Consider the following 14,572-nt stretch of genomic DNA (forward strand, 5'->3'; position numbering starts at 1 on the left):
TGATAGATTTTTTTCCCCGTTTCTCTAATGGATTGTCTTTTTCCCAATTTGTAATAATCCCTGTTTCTTTAATGACAACACTACTCCATATCACACAGGGTAATAATAATAATTGCTACCGTTTATCATATACTTACTACGAGCCACATATTGAGATATTTGCATTGTATATAATATCTCATTAAGTCCTCAGGAACATCTAATTTCAATTTCTTCAACAACCTTCCTATCTAAATTGTTGCCAAGTTCCATGAGATTACAGATGTGTCCAAACTGTTCCTTCCTTCCCCCAGCGTAATGTAAACAGTACCATTCCTGCCTGGGACTAATGAGATGTCCTCCAAATTGGACTCTACAATTCCAGACTGTTTTCTGCCATATGGTATCACTTTCACAGATACAAATGCCAGAAAATTTATCATTTTGCAATTTCAGTAAAATGGCAGAAGCCAGCATAATTGCTATAAAGCTCAAAATCTTCAATGGCTCCCAGTGACCTTTTGGTCAGCATTCAAAGCCCTCTACAATCTGTTTCTGGCCTAGCTTTTCAGCCATGGCTCCCCTACTTCTATTCCTTCCCTTTTCTTCAACCCCACCTTTACACACACACTCACACACCACCCAAACACAAGGCCCTAAGCTCTCATTACAGGGCTCTTGCAACGAGGCCTAGATTCATTTCTCCCATGAATCCTGACTAAGCACCTGCTGTGTCCCACACGCTGTTGTCCTGGCCTCCCTCCTTCTCCATGCACCTCCAATACGCTGCGTTTCTCTCTCCCACTAAATGATGAGCCCAGGCTGGCCAGGAATTGTTTGTCCTCCACAATGATTAGCTCAGCCCCTTTCATATTAGCATGTAATTCATAATTATTTGTGGGCTTGAAAGCTGTGTCAGCACCTCTGTGCACAAATTAAAGCCCAGGGACTCAGGTGAGGGGAAGGGATTTGACACTAGAGGGGTGTGCAAGCAGGGGCTATACTGACAACAGAGTGGCTTCTCACAGAAGTTTCTGTAACTAAGATAAATAAGAAAGGGAAGGGGGAGACTAGAAAAGGAGCTATAAGGATGAGGAGATGCTAACTTTTAATCCAGGAAAATTACCCTGCTTCTTTTTTTTTTTTAAGATTTATTTATTTTAGAGAGAGTGCACAGGGGGAGGGGCAAAAGGAGAGGGAGAGAGAGAGAGAATCTCAAGCAGACTCCCCACTGAGCATGGAGCCTGATGCAGATCTCATGACCCTGAGATCATGACCTGAGCCGAAATCAAGAGTCGGATGCTTTAACGGACTGAGCCAGCCAGGCACCCGGAAAATTACCCTATGATTCTAAATCATCTTCTAGGTAGACCCATCTCCCCTTTAGAGAAGAAAGCATGCAATTGGCCTCAGTCTTTGAACTCACCACCGTTCACAGAAGAGCAATGACATGCCTGCGCTAGTCCGTGACAGATGGCCAAGTTACCAAACATCTAGACTTCCTGATCTATTCGTTCTTCCTTTCACCCTATCCTTTCAGGTTGAGAGAAAAGGCTTTGTGGTTCAGAGCCCTTCCCCAAAATAGCCTGCAGTTATTCTTTTGGGAAACTCAGGCTTAATTAAAAGAGGTTGCTCTCTTCTGGTGTCTTTCGTTGTGTTCCATTCCTACACCCCCACTCCCCTTCACTAGTCCCTGTCTCTCCTACTCATCGTTGGTGGTTAGCCATTCTTCATCGTACGGTTTACAATGAGTCAGTTTCAATGGAGTATTGCTTAGATCTCGTCACCTGTTTCTTCTTTTCCATCTCACTGAGGCATGTTCGTTTGGCAAGCATTTGCTGAGCATTTACCACGTGCCCGGTCCTGTGTGAGCAGCTGGTCCTCATCATTTCCTTTTTGACTATCATAATAGCTTCCAAACAGATCTCCCTGCCTTAAGTTTCTCTCTGAATCGACCATATTCCCAAATCAATCTTCCCAAAGCTCTGCTTTGCGAAAAGCATTCTCTACCCATTTGCTCAAAGATCAAGTCCCTACTTATCAGCTCTACCCTATCTGCCCTCCGGATGTCTTTTAGGCTTTTTTTCTCCATACCCAATCTGCATCCTAGTAAATATATTCTATTCCTTTGCCCCCAACATGCCATATACACTTCCACCTCTTTGTTTTATAGCTCTTTGAATTTCCAAATTCTACTTCACGTGTATTTAATAAATGTGTTGGGGCAAACTCTATCCCTGGGGTGGCAGAAGATGCTGCCCTAATAGGTTCTGGTTAAGGAGAAGAAGCAACCTAAGACTCAACCCTAATAGGAGTCTGAATGTCCCAGAATCAGGGATGAGAAGCAACACTAACCATGTCTGTCTAAAGAGGTCCAATGACCTAAGAAACTTCAGGCCCTTATTCCAAAGTTTCACTGGGAAATGAGTGTACTTAGGCAACCTTGCTAAATCCTGGGATGAGAGATCCAATCAACTTACTCTTCCATTCACTGAGACACTCAGCAAAGTAGTTATTTTTATTGCAACACCTATGTGCCTGGCCTTTTGATGAGTGCTTTGGAAACAACAGTGAATAAGGTAAACAGGCTCCTGCCCTCATGGAGCTTTCAATAGGAAGGACAGATGTGAAACACATCAACAAATGAGTAAATAAAATAACAAAAATGTGGGCTAAGTGTTACTAAGAAGAGAAATAAAGTAATATGATGCAGCAGGGTGGGATATCCTACTGGAGACAGGAGGTGCTATCAGTCAAAGAAGAAGATCTCTCTGAAGAAGAGACATTCAAGCTGAGATCCAAGAATGAGAAGAAGCCAAACACTCAAAGTGACATGCCAGACTCTTTGAACAACAAATGCACAGGCTCAGCACACACACACACACACACACACACACACACAAACACACTTGCAGAGACCGACGCAGGCCAATCGTCTCACTGGCCTGGGTTCTGTGTAATTCATTCATTCATTGGGGATGTGGCAGCCAGCCTCTTCTATTATCACCAGAACAGCTTCTCTTTTGATTATACAAATAGATAATAAGCCTTTTGGTATAAGGGTCCCTCAAATGACTGGGATTTAAATCCCAACTATATATTTTTTCTACTTTGCTCTGCTAGCAGGGCTATTTATTTCCAATGCAAATTCACATAATATTTCTAGAACCCAATACAGCACTCTAGTGATCCTCATCACTCTGCATATTGGAGAGAACTGCTTCTTACTTTTTAAGGGGCTATATACCAGCTCTTAAGAAAATCTAGAAATTTCTTTCCATACCTCGTTGATTAACTGGATCTTTAGCTACGTAGGCAACATAGTCTGTAGTATCCTATAAAAAAAAAAAAGGAAAATTATTGCATTTAAAATGAATGGATTGTACTGTTGAAAGATAAGAGTACACTTAGGACATGATACTGAGATAAGGACTTAAATACAAATGTTTCTTCTTAAAGAGAAAAGAAAAGCATCCTAGGAGAGAACATAAACACAAACTGCATAGTTTAACCATTGTGGAGTCCACAGCCTCTGTCCCTTGGAGAGAGAAGTTGAAAATTAAAAATTTAGAGGCAGATTTAGTGATATTTATTCACCAAGAATAAAAAGGAATCTAGATAGGGAATATGTTAGGACATACATTCTTTAAAAATGGTTAGGAACCACGACCATCTCCTGTGTTGAAAGGTGAAATACCAGGGTTTATGCCATCACAAAAGAGTCATAAACCAGGAGGTGGTGCCATGATTTCCCAGTTGTCCAAAGAGACACCATCTATGTCGGAAAATAAGTCAATTACAGAGACACATTGGGTTTTGTGGTTGTTAGCTTGCTTGTGTGCGATGCAAGGTAACTTAAGAAACAACAAAACAAAAAACACAAAGCATTTACTTGATCAATATCTAGAAAGGAAAAATCATTTTTGAAAAAGAGAACCCACGAAAAATCTAAGGAGTTCAAAAAGGTGTGTGGCTGACTTTGTAAAAACAAACAAAAAGCCACTTGGTAATATTCTGACTTTTACTGAAACAGTAAACTGATGAGTGATAAGATTTTAATAATTAAAGACGCTTTTTGTTATCTCAGTTCTCAGGGAAAAAAAATACACACAATGCCATTTGCAGATTAGAAGTATGACTCTCCAGAGGGAAGATGCAATCAACTGGCAGGAAATAAAAGCCCAGCATAATACCCTCAAGGACAATCACTTAATAACCCACAGGGAAACATGCGGGAAGCAGATCTCAGGGTCAGCATAACTTGTCTTCAGTTATTTTAAAAAATAACAAGCACCTAAATAAATTTATCTTATGCTAATAGATAAAAGGTTTGAAATATCTTGTAAATAAATAAGGTCAGATCTATGAGCTTTGTTTCACATGAATTTAGAAGCAAAGCCACAAGTGCTGGGGGCTTGGCTGCTATTTATAAAGTCGTAGAGACGGCAGGATGCCAACAACGCTGTCTGGTGCGTTAGATGATGGGAAAGAGGCTGTGGGACCTCATTCTCCAAACAGTCTCCAATGGTCTTGTAGTTCTAAAATCCTATAACTGGAAATATCTGGGAGAATCTAAAAAATGTTAAAAGCAAGCCACAAAGAATGGAAAAAATATAAGAAAATATATTTGTGACATACTTGTAATGCCTTTTTATAAAGGAGAACGTATATAAAGATAAAGAAGCATTACCAAGAACTGTCTTCAGGGCTGACAGGAGGAAGACAAGTAAATTGTCTTCAAGAAGAGAGTAAAGGTAAGGGTGAGCAAAGGTCAAGAGGTAAAGAACAGTCAGTATTTCTTAAATGTGGAAGGAAATCTGGTAGAAAGAAAGGTACGACACTGGGCCATGGAGACTTTTCGCATCTTACACCCAGGTAGCTGTGAAGTTGTAAATGATCTCAGGGAGTGTCCTAAACAAAGCTAGGGCCCCGTGCTAGCAATAGTGGTGACAGCTATCTCCCATCACACTGTGCCAGGCACAGTGCTAGCAGCTTACGTGCATCAATTCACTTCATTCTCACTACGCTGTGAGGCAAGGGTGATCATTCCCCATTTTATAGATGAGGACCCCGAAGCTAGGAGAGGTTAAGTAAGTCAAGTCTCACTGACTCCAAAGCCTGGCATTTCATCTGGGGGACCTGAAGGCCAATGTTTGTGGTCACTCCAGTTTTCTGTTTTAATTTAAATAGCAGGCTTTCTGCCCCAGCTGTAGAGAGCACAGGGATCCCACTCAAATCGGTAGGTACAAACTTCCCCACAGCGCTACAAATTCTTTACCATTTGCTTTTGGTAAGGGCAGTGCTTTGGCGGGTTGAAAGTTAAAGAATTCAAAGCACGTGAAGACAATCTAAAGAGAATTAGGGTTCTGGAGAACTGTGATAGACCTCATGCGGGCTTGCCTAGGGTAAATGATGATTTGCATATGGACGCTAAAATGACAGCAACCCTTGGAACCTGAAAGGGAAATTTAGGGCAAACACCTATAATTATTTTTTGACACTTCACTTATAGAGCTCATTACTTGTATGATTTAAGTAAAGTATTCGAGTTCCTTTATGGATGACTAAGCTATAATGGGTTAGGAAGAGAAGAGACAATGCTGGCCTTTTCAGGCTGGACTCAGTCAACTCTCTCTGCTACAAAACATATCCCTTTATTGTCACTGTCCAGGCCAGATGACGAGGCTGGCTGGGAGTTCAGGTTCAGTACTGGGCCCACAATGCCGCTGCTACGTGCTAGGCATCTCGCATGCCCCCTGTTTGCTAATGAATCCACAATTAGCCATCTGCAGAATCTCTGGGGAAGACGGAGACCTCTTAAAATCTGGTTTATGTATTAATTAAATGGTAGCACCATGGAACTAATATATATTCATTTGAAAATAACTATACCCAAAATTGAAAAAGGAGAAAGTACAGAAGCCAAAAGGGAAAATTAAGTGTCCATTAATAAAAGAAAAAAAAAAAACACAATGATTTGAGGTCCTATAAATACTGCTTTTCTTCCATATGCTTCAAATAAGTTCTGAAGACAGGCTGTTTAGGTCTGACATGTTTGAATATTTTGAGTCACTGGTAGCTAAGGTGAAGACAAGTAATTATTGAAATGCTTCAAAGAATAGGGTAACTTAAATAGCACTTAACTATATATTTCATATGCAAAAAAGTTACACCAACAACCAACTGAAGAAAGTTGCTTACTTTAGATGCCAGTAAGGGAAGTGATGATTACAACAGAGTAACTTCAGAACTTTATTTCCTTTTAGGATAGACAATAATTTTTCCTTTTTAATATTTAGCATAGAGGTCAAAACTTTGCAGTGACATCAGCCGCCAGATTTAGTTTCTACTACTGTTCCATACCTTTCTTAGATTTCTGAGCTATATGTCCTATCATTTATGACCCTCCATTTGATTGCTCAATTGAAAGTGAGAAACTAAATATGGTGGATAGAAAAGAAACTATTATCCTGGATTTTATTCCCTCATTTCTGAAGGATACAATCTTTAATAATAAATACTCAGCAGGAAAAAAGGTAATACATTGTCAGTAAGAACAAGGTCTACATTTGCTCCCCATATGTTTTCTTGATCTTACTGACGTTCAATCCTTATGAAAATCAAACTAAGTTTCTATATGTTTGCAGGGAGAAGAAAAATATCACAATATCATGGAGCTGCAAAATCGTCCTTCTACTCCCTCAGTTCAAACATGTGTTTCTTGGTCAGTCACAGGCTTCCTAATTTCAATGTCTCTCTCTCCTTTCACTCTGGTTCAGAAGTGATGGAGTAGGGAGTCAGGGAACGACCCTCCAGTCTGTCAAGTAGGCTTGGAGAGCGAGCACTTGCTCAGTCTCCCACAATTCATGGGAAATGAACACCCTGTGGCCTCTAGGGAGGAAGAAACGGCAGCTCTCTCCTGCTAGCTAAGTGTTCCCTCCATGGGCTTCTGCAAACCTGGTTGCTCATTTTAGATTAGATTTAGTTGCCTTGGTTGACAGCCAGAGTGGCAACTAGGCTTCCCCTCGTATGCCAAATCCAATTGCTTAATAGGATCTGCCTGGAACTCTGTGTTAAGAAGAATGCCAAGGGAGGACTGGCAACACATATATGACATATTTGTTTTTCATGACTTAGATGGTACCTACAAGAAGAGTCTCAGATGGTAACTCCATGACTCACAATATAACAGAATATTATTAGTTCATCTATTACTAATCCAAATATTTTAAAAATCAGTAATAGAAAATATTTTGTCAAAGCCAGATCTTTGTACATAGCTATTCACAATTGTAATAAAACATTGGAAAAGATATGTAGTGGCTAACATGCTTTACATGGAAGGTCTTTTAACTCTTTTAAAAAGACTTTCATGGGTCCATACTTACAGGATCCCCTCCAGAGGCAAATGAAATAGACTGCATATGATGATTTGCAATAATCTGTAAAACACAAACAGGTTAAGCATGTATGATGCTACAAATTAATTATGCCTAGTTACATACAATCTAACAGAAACAGACATACAGTTGTGTTTTGTTTTTGTCTGCTCAGCATCCCTTTGGAAACTACTCCATCCCCATTCTGTAATAATCTCATGAGGTTCAAGTAGGTTTGACATGCCTGTCTCACTGCCCCTCTCCTTATGGCTGGATGCGCGCTCCAGGCTTAGCCCATCAGAAAACACCATCCCTCTGGATAAAACAAAGCCAGTCAATATCATGAGGAGGAACTGAAATGGATAATAGGAAAGAATGCACCTCCCTCTGCCATTAAGGGCCTTAGTTTAAGTCCAAGGCTTCTGGGAGCCATCTTTTGCTGACATGTGGGAAAAGCCTGATGGAAAAATGAAGCTTTCCCTCTGGAGAATATCAGAGCTGAGAGTTAAAAAAATAAATAAATCTGGTGGTTAACATTTAGTCCATCACTTCAACCAATACATTTCCCCCCTTTCTCTTTATCTTTTTATGCATTTTTTCTATTTTATTTATTTTTATATAAGCTAATTTGAATTGGGTTTCAGTCATTTACCACCAAAAGCATATTAAGGCCCTAATATTAAGATTTTCAGTTTGAAGTAGACTATTCAAGTGGACTGCATTGGTTAGCCAGGAAGACGATCTCTTTCACTGAAGAGTTTAGGCCTGCTTGTTTGGAAACCACAGTGTAATGACCAATTTACAGAGAAGTATTTGTCATACTGTTTTGAAGGTTCATTGAAATACCAACTGTGCATCAATTGGCTAATCTCACCTTCAGAATTGTTTAACCTAATCTATATATGGTTCTGTTACATAAGATGGCCAAGCAATTCTACTCTTAGATGTATTCCAATGGAATTGTGTAAATACATGCACCAAAGATCTTCTCAAGAAAGATAACTACTGCCCTGTTTGTAATAGCCCCAAACTGGAAACAACCCCAAAGATGATCACTGTGGTGGTCAATCAAACAATGGACTACTATGTAGCAAAGAACATATTTCTTGGGCAAAAGAAGCTAGACATACACGGCATGGTTTAATTTCTATAAAGTTCAAAAACAGGCAAAAATATTTTATTCTGTTTGAAATCAGGATGGTGGCGATAGTGTGGCAAAGGAACAGAAAGCAAATGGTTTTCTGGGATCCTGCAAATGGTGTTTCTCGATCTGGGTAGTGATTACACAAATATGCCCATTTTGTAATAACCAAGCTGCAGACTTAGAACTTGTGCACTTTTCTATATTTATGTTTTCTATATTTATATTTCAGTTAAAAGCGATTACTAAAAACAAATCAATACACAAAGATCAACTGTCATTGCCACATACCAGCAATAGCTAATCAGATACTGTATTGTGCTGAGGGGTATATTTTACAAGAGTACCTAAGTATAAAACTAGTATGACTCATGTAAGGCTTTTTAAAAAACTTTATTGAAGGGTATAAATAAGACACAAACAAGCAGAAAGATATATATCACTTCTATGGATGAGAAGACAATATTGTAAAGATGTGAATTCTCCCCCAAATTAATCTGTAAATTCCACGCAACTCCAATAAAAATTCCACCTATGTCATTCGGGTAACATTTCAAGCTACTTCTAAAATTCACATGGAAGAACAAATGTGCAAAGAGCTAAGGCAATTTTTTCAATAACAAAGAGAGAAGATTCTCCTTACCAGCAAGACCTACTATAAAGCTGTAGAAATTCATTTGAATACAAAGTCTAAAAACAAACTCACACATTCATTGTCTTTTAGTCTATGACAAATGTGGCACCAAACAGCCAACAAAAGGACAGTGATTAAATTAGTGGAGTTGACTGAATTAGCTGAATATATGTTAAAAAATATATAAATAAATCCTGTCCTCATAGTATTTCCAGAAATAAATGTCTTATCCATAAAAGATCTATCCAAATATTAGAAGACAAATAAAAAATCATGCTCGTGATCTGTGAAGTAGGAAAATCCATCTTAATATAAAGAAAAAGACATATAGAAAAAAAAACCCTTCAGCCTCAGAGGGGAGGGGGTTGGGGGAATGGGATAGACCGGTGATGGGTAGTAAGGAGGGCACGTATAGCATGGTGCACTGGGTGTTATACGCAACTAATGAATCATCGAGCCTTACATCGGAAACCGGGGATGTACTGTATGGTGACTAACATAATATAATAAAAAAACATTAAAAAAAAACCCTTCAATTTGATTACAGGAAAACTCATTTTAAAACTTTTGTATATATAAAAAAAAAAAAAAGACCCCTGAAACGGGACAAATAACAACAGGGAGGGAGAATATATTTGCAACATGTAAAACAAAGTATTCATATAGTTTGTAAGAAATTCCTACAAATCAATAACAAAAAGAAATAAACGAAAAATAAGACCAGCTAATTTTTTTAAGTAACACAAATGTTCAATAAACATATTGAAAAACACTCAATCTCCAAGAAATCAAGGCTATGGAAAATAAAACAGGATATCATTAAATTGATAAAACTGCTCAACAAAACCATGTGTGGCAAGGATATCCTCAAACACTGCTGAGGAGAGCTTCAATTTGTGCAGCAATCTTGGAGAGCAGTTTGACACTATGTATTAAAACTAAAGTATGCATACCCTACAATTATGCCTTTCCACTTCTAGGTTGTTTACTCTAGAGAAACATTGGCGCATATGGATGTCATTTACCCATTACCCATAGTTACCCATTTACCCACACCCATAATATCGAAAAATCAGAAATTATTTGTGCATAGTTAGATCAACTATAGTATAGCTATACACATGAAATGCTACGGGGAAAAAAAAAAGATTCGTCTATGTATACTAACAAAGCTAAATCTTCAAGACATTGCTGAGGGGTTTTTTGTTTTGTAATTTGAAGACAGTTATGTAAGACATGCCAAAAAAAAAAAAAAAAACCCACAACTACAAACCCACACACAAAATGCGATTTTTCCTGAGGACGTAAAGATCCATATAAATGCAAAGGAAAAGGATTTAAAGAATACACACCAAATTGATAATAGAGGGAAGTTACCTCCTGCGAAAATAAATGGAACCAAGTACTTCTTCAGCATGTATTTTTTTTAAGAAGATAGATAATATGGGGGCGTCTGGGTAGCGCAGTCCTTAAGCGTCTGCCTTTGGCTCAAGGCGTGATCCCGGCATTCTAGGATCAAGCCCCACATCAGGCTCCTCGCCTGGTAGCCTGCTTCTTCCTCTCCTACTCCCCCTGCCCGTGTTCCCTCTCTCACTGGCTGTATCTCTGTCAAGTAAATAAATAAATAAATAAAATCTAAAAAAAAGAAGATAGGTAATATGTTTATTTGTGAATTTAACTTTTTTTAAAATGGGAAAAACAGAAGAACTGAATGGATCAGTTCTTAGAATGTTCATCTGTGGCTTGGAACATTGTGTGATTTGGAGGTGTGGATTTAGAAGTCCTAAGAGCATAGATAAAAGGTACTTAAAACCCTGGAACAAACCGATTGCCTGGGGTGGGAGGATGAGGAGGGGGAGGAGAGAGCGGGAGGGGGAAGGAGCGGGGAGGGGGATTAAACGTTGTTACAAAGGCCAAGTAAAGTATTTTCAAGTTTACAGCATCATAAACAGCGGAACGGTTAAGCAAAGCGGAGATTAAGTAACTCTCTTAAACGCAGTGCCTAGCTACGGAGTTTGAAAGGACCGAAACCCGGACCACGGGTGCCTGCGGCAAAGTGAGCAGCTCCCGCCCGAGAGGGACGCCAAACCGGAGGCGGTGTTTGGGGGTCGCGCAAACGCACAGGGTCACGCAAGCGCACGCCGTTTGCGCACGCGCAGAACCGCTCAGCCGCGTAGCTCCGATTTTGCAAAAACGTCTTGCGAGAGGTTGAGCTGCTTGTACAATGTCGGAAATGAACGAGCTGTCCGAGCTCTATGAAGAAAGCAATGACCTGCAGATGGATGTGATGCCTGGCGAGGGTGACCTTCCACAGATGGAGGTAGGCAGCGGGAGCCGGGAGCCATCCCTGAATCCCTCCCGCAATGGGGCCCCGCCACAGCTCGAGGAGGAAGGCCCAATGGAGGAGGAGGCGGCCCAGCCAATGGCGGAGCCGCAGGGGGAACGAGGCCTTGCTAACCGGCCCAACCCTGGGGAGCAGCCAGGCCAGCTCGCGGGCCCAGACTTCGAGAGCGAGGACGAGGGCGAGGAATTTGATGACTGGGAGGACGACTATGATTATCCGGAAGAGGAGCAGCTGAGTGGGGCAGGCTACAGAGTATCAGCGGCCCTTGAAGAAGCCAACAAGATGTTTCTGAGAACATCCAGAGCAAGGGAAGCAGCCCTGGATGGCGGGTTTCAAATGCATTATGAGAAGACCCCGTTTGATCAGTTGGCTTTTATCGAAGAGCTTTTTTCACTTATGGTTGTCAATCGCCTGACCGAAGAACTCGGCTGTGATGAGATTATTGATAGAGAGTAATTAAATGCTGTTAGAAGAGGAGGAAACTACTTGAGGAGAGACCCAACATTCCACTGTCTTTGGGGTTCATTCCAGATCTTACCGTGCCAATGAAAAATTTGATCTTCAAAAAAAAATTTTTGTTGTTTTGCAGAATAGAATAGGGCAGTGACTGCACAGTTATGAAAAAGAATTGTTAAGAAGAAAAAACATCTTAGGACTGTGGAAATCGGAAATCTGTTTTCAGGAATGTTCCTGAAACACCTGTGGCTTTGACTTTGTTATCGATCCAGATTATTTTCCTTGCATTGGGGAAAATACCTTTCACATTTCACTGTAAGGAATGGTTTTGCAAGAATAAGTTATGACCAAGACAGACTACCAGTACAAGACAAGTTACATGAGAAAATGTAACTAATATATCCAATTGAGGACACAAGATATCAGAATCATTTGGACTGAAAGCCTACTGAAAGAACTCTGAAGATTCCACTTTGTGGTCTATTCAAGCCAGTGATCAAAGGCTAAATGTTTAGAGTAAAATAAATTGGGTATTCTTAAGTATCCCCAAAAGATAAGCAAACCCAAAAAGAAAGATGTATCTCGTGTGCTGTATCTCAAAATACGTTTCTAGAGCATATGAAATTTTGTTTGTATATGTATCTCGATCATTTATAAAGCTACTGTGATCTATAATTCAAGAAAATTAGTTGTCTTACCATTTTTAAAACGCAAAAATTAAGACATCCATAATAAAATTTCAAATTTAGACATTAAAGTGTGTGTGAAAGTAAACAAACTATTTCCAATACTCTTACCCACTAGAGAAATTGTTTTACTTGCTCTGTTTTTCATTTAACTTTACAGGTGAAAGACTTTGGTTGAACTTCATAACATCGGAACTGTTAAAGTGAAAATGTCAAGTAAAAGGAAAGCCCTACATCTAAAAAAAGACTGAACAATTATGCCCTCAACCTTTAAAAGTTTTAAACCTGCCCAGAAATCCACCTCAGTATCTGAAGTTTCCCTCTGTCTCCTCCTCTAATTAAGCTTGTTATTGGTTATGCACCAGCATTCAAGATAATAAAGTTTCTTGTTCTGTGTATTTTGTTTGTTTGGCCAATAGTATTGTTCACATACTTTATCTAAACACTACTTTTTGTTGTATTGCACTATTTTATCTTACTATCGAAACCACTTTATGATTTAAATTTAACCACTATTTATAAGGGAAGGTGCTCCACCTTCAAATACCTGATTTATAAATTAACTTGTGTATATTAAACTCAGCAAGTTCCTGTAAAAGAATTTGGCAGCCTGAGAAAACCTGTCCTATTAGTGAGAATGTTGCTGTGGTTACTAAGATTCTGAAATTGTATAAAAATAGTAATGTCGGAAAGCTATGCCCAGTAAAACAGTGTATCTGTAGGTCTGATGATCAATAAAAAGGTACCATCTGCTCCTTAGGGCAGTAAAGGACACATCCAATACACCACAATTCAGCCTTATTTATGTTACAGTCATCTTGTCTGTTAGTTTAGGGAGGGAGGTTCTTTTCTGTAAAGTAGAGGACTGACAACGGTAATCATAACTAAATAGTAGCTTGGTGAGGAGGAGGATAGATGGGGAAATAATAGGAGGCGAGATATTAGCACTTAACCATCTTAATTCCTGCCTCTCCCATGCCTCACTTCCACTGCATTTTCAAACAGCTTATAGCTGCAGCTAGATGAGTCTGCATAGATAATTGCTTGTATGATGTGAATTAACTGAATTTGGGGGTGGGGCGTAGGATGCCAGGACACCAGTAACTGACCAGTTGCATGTACCTCCAGATAAAGATGTCAGGAAATAGAAAAAACTGGTCTTCAAACCAGAAAGTGTGATTAGGTTCCTCCTCGGGACTGAGTAGGGAGCAAGAGGAGAGCAAAAGAAAACCACTCCCTGTTGGGTTGGAAGGCTCGTTTTGGGGAGAAAGACCTGGACTCCACAATGGACCCTTCTTGATGGTTGGCTCATTGGTCTTGGAAAAATAGGCAGTAATCTGAGAGATCACTGAAATTAATACTTGTTTGTATTTACTGAAGATAGAAAATGGTAGCATTTTAACACCCCCTTTAAAAGTGTAAAATCACTCATATCTTAAAGGTTGAAGTTAACACATATTGGAACCAGCCTACTTGGTTCAAATCTGGGTGAATGGGAACTAAAGAAAGGAGTTCTAGAGAGATTCTGGTCCTTATTTTGTGAACAGGGGAGAGGGTGGGGATGTGGTATGGAAGAGGGAACTTTAAAAAGCTTGAGTATGTAGGGTGATTGGAGGGGGGGCAGTTTTCTGGATCTATGCATATAATAAATTTTTGCTTAGATCAGATTGTCCTACATTGGCTGCCCTAAGGACACAGATATATTTTGTTTGGCTCATGTTTAAAATTTTAACTCTTAATTAAAGACCAACATCTCATAATCCAGAGACAGCAGCAAAACCCAGATTTCCACCCCCCCCCCCAAAGTTGAAGATCTGGCCGCCTTTGACCTATAGTTATGTGGGAAAAAGCATCCAGTTTCCCTTTACATAGGGAAGGTATTGTACTGCCATGTTTCCCAGTGTTGTTTCCCCAAGATGGAGGCCAAGTGGCACTCACCATGTATCATTATGC

The 14,572-nt window shown here is 39.7% G+C and overlaps 2 protein-coding genes across 3 annotated transcripts in view; one reads left to right on the plus strand and one right to left on the minus strand.

The window, feature by feature from the left end:
* Positions 1–14,572, minus strand: part of SHC4 (SHC adaptor protein 4) — a 138,401-nt gene that overhangs the window by 48,055 nt on the left and 75,774 nt on the right. For both annotated transcript variants that reach the window (XM_087859168.1, XM_045812157.2), the window contains exons 5-6: positions 7,368–7,421; positions 3,263–3,314 (exon numbers count right to left, since the gene is read on the minus strand). In XM_087859168.1, coding sequence (XP_087715294.1) covers positions 3,263–3,314; positions 7,368–7,421 — 106 coding nt within the window. The remainder of the gene's footprint in view (positions 1–3,262; positions 3,315–7,367; positions 7,422–14,572) is intronic.
* Positions 11,261–13,017, plus strand: EID1 (EP300 interacting inhibitor of differentiation 1). Its single transcript, XM_045812158.2, has one exon. It carries the CDS (start codon positions 11,358–11,360, stop codon positions 11,931–11,933), a length of 576 nt encoding a protein of 191 aa, XP_045668114.1. The 5' UTR covers positions 11,261–11,357; the 3' UTR covers positions 11,934–13,017.

Source organism: Ursus americanus, chromosome 36, assembly GCF_024610735.1.
Source record: "Ursus americanus isolate L20-20 chromosome 36, mUrsAme1.1.p, whole genome shotgun sequence".
Lineage (NCBI taxonomy): Eukaryota > Metazoa > Chordata > Mammalia > Carnivora > Ursidae > Ursus > Ursus americanus.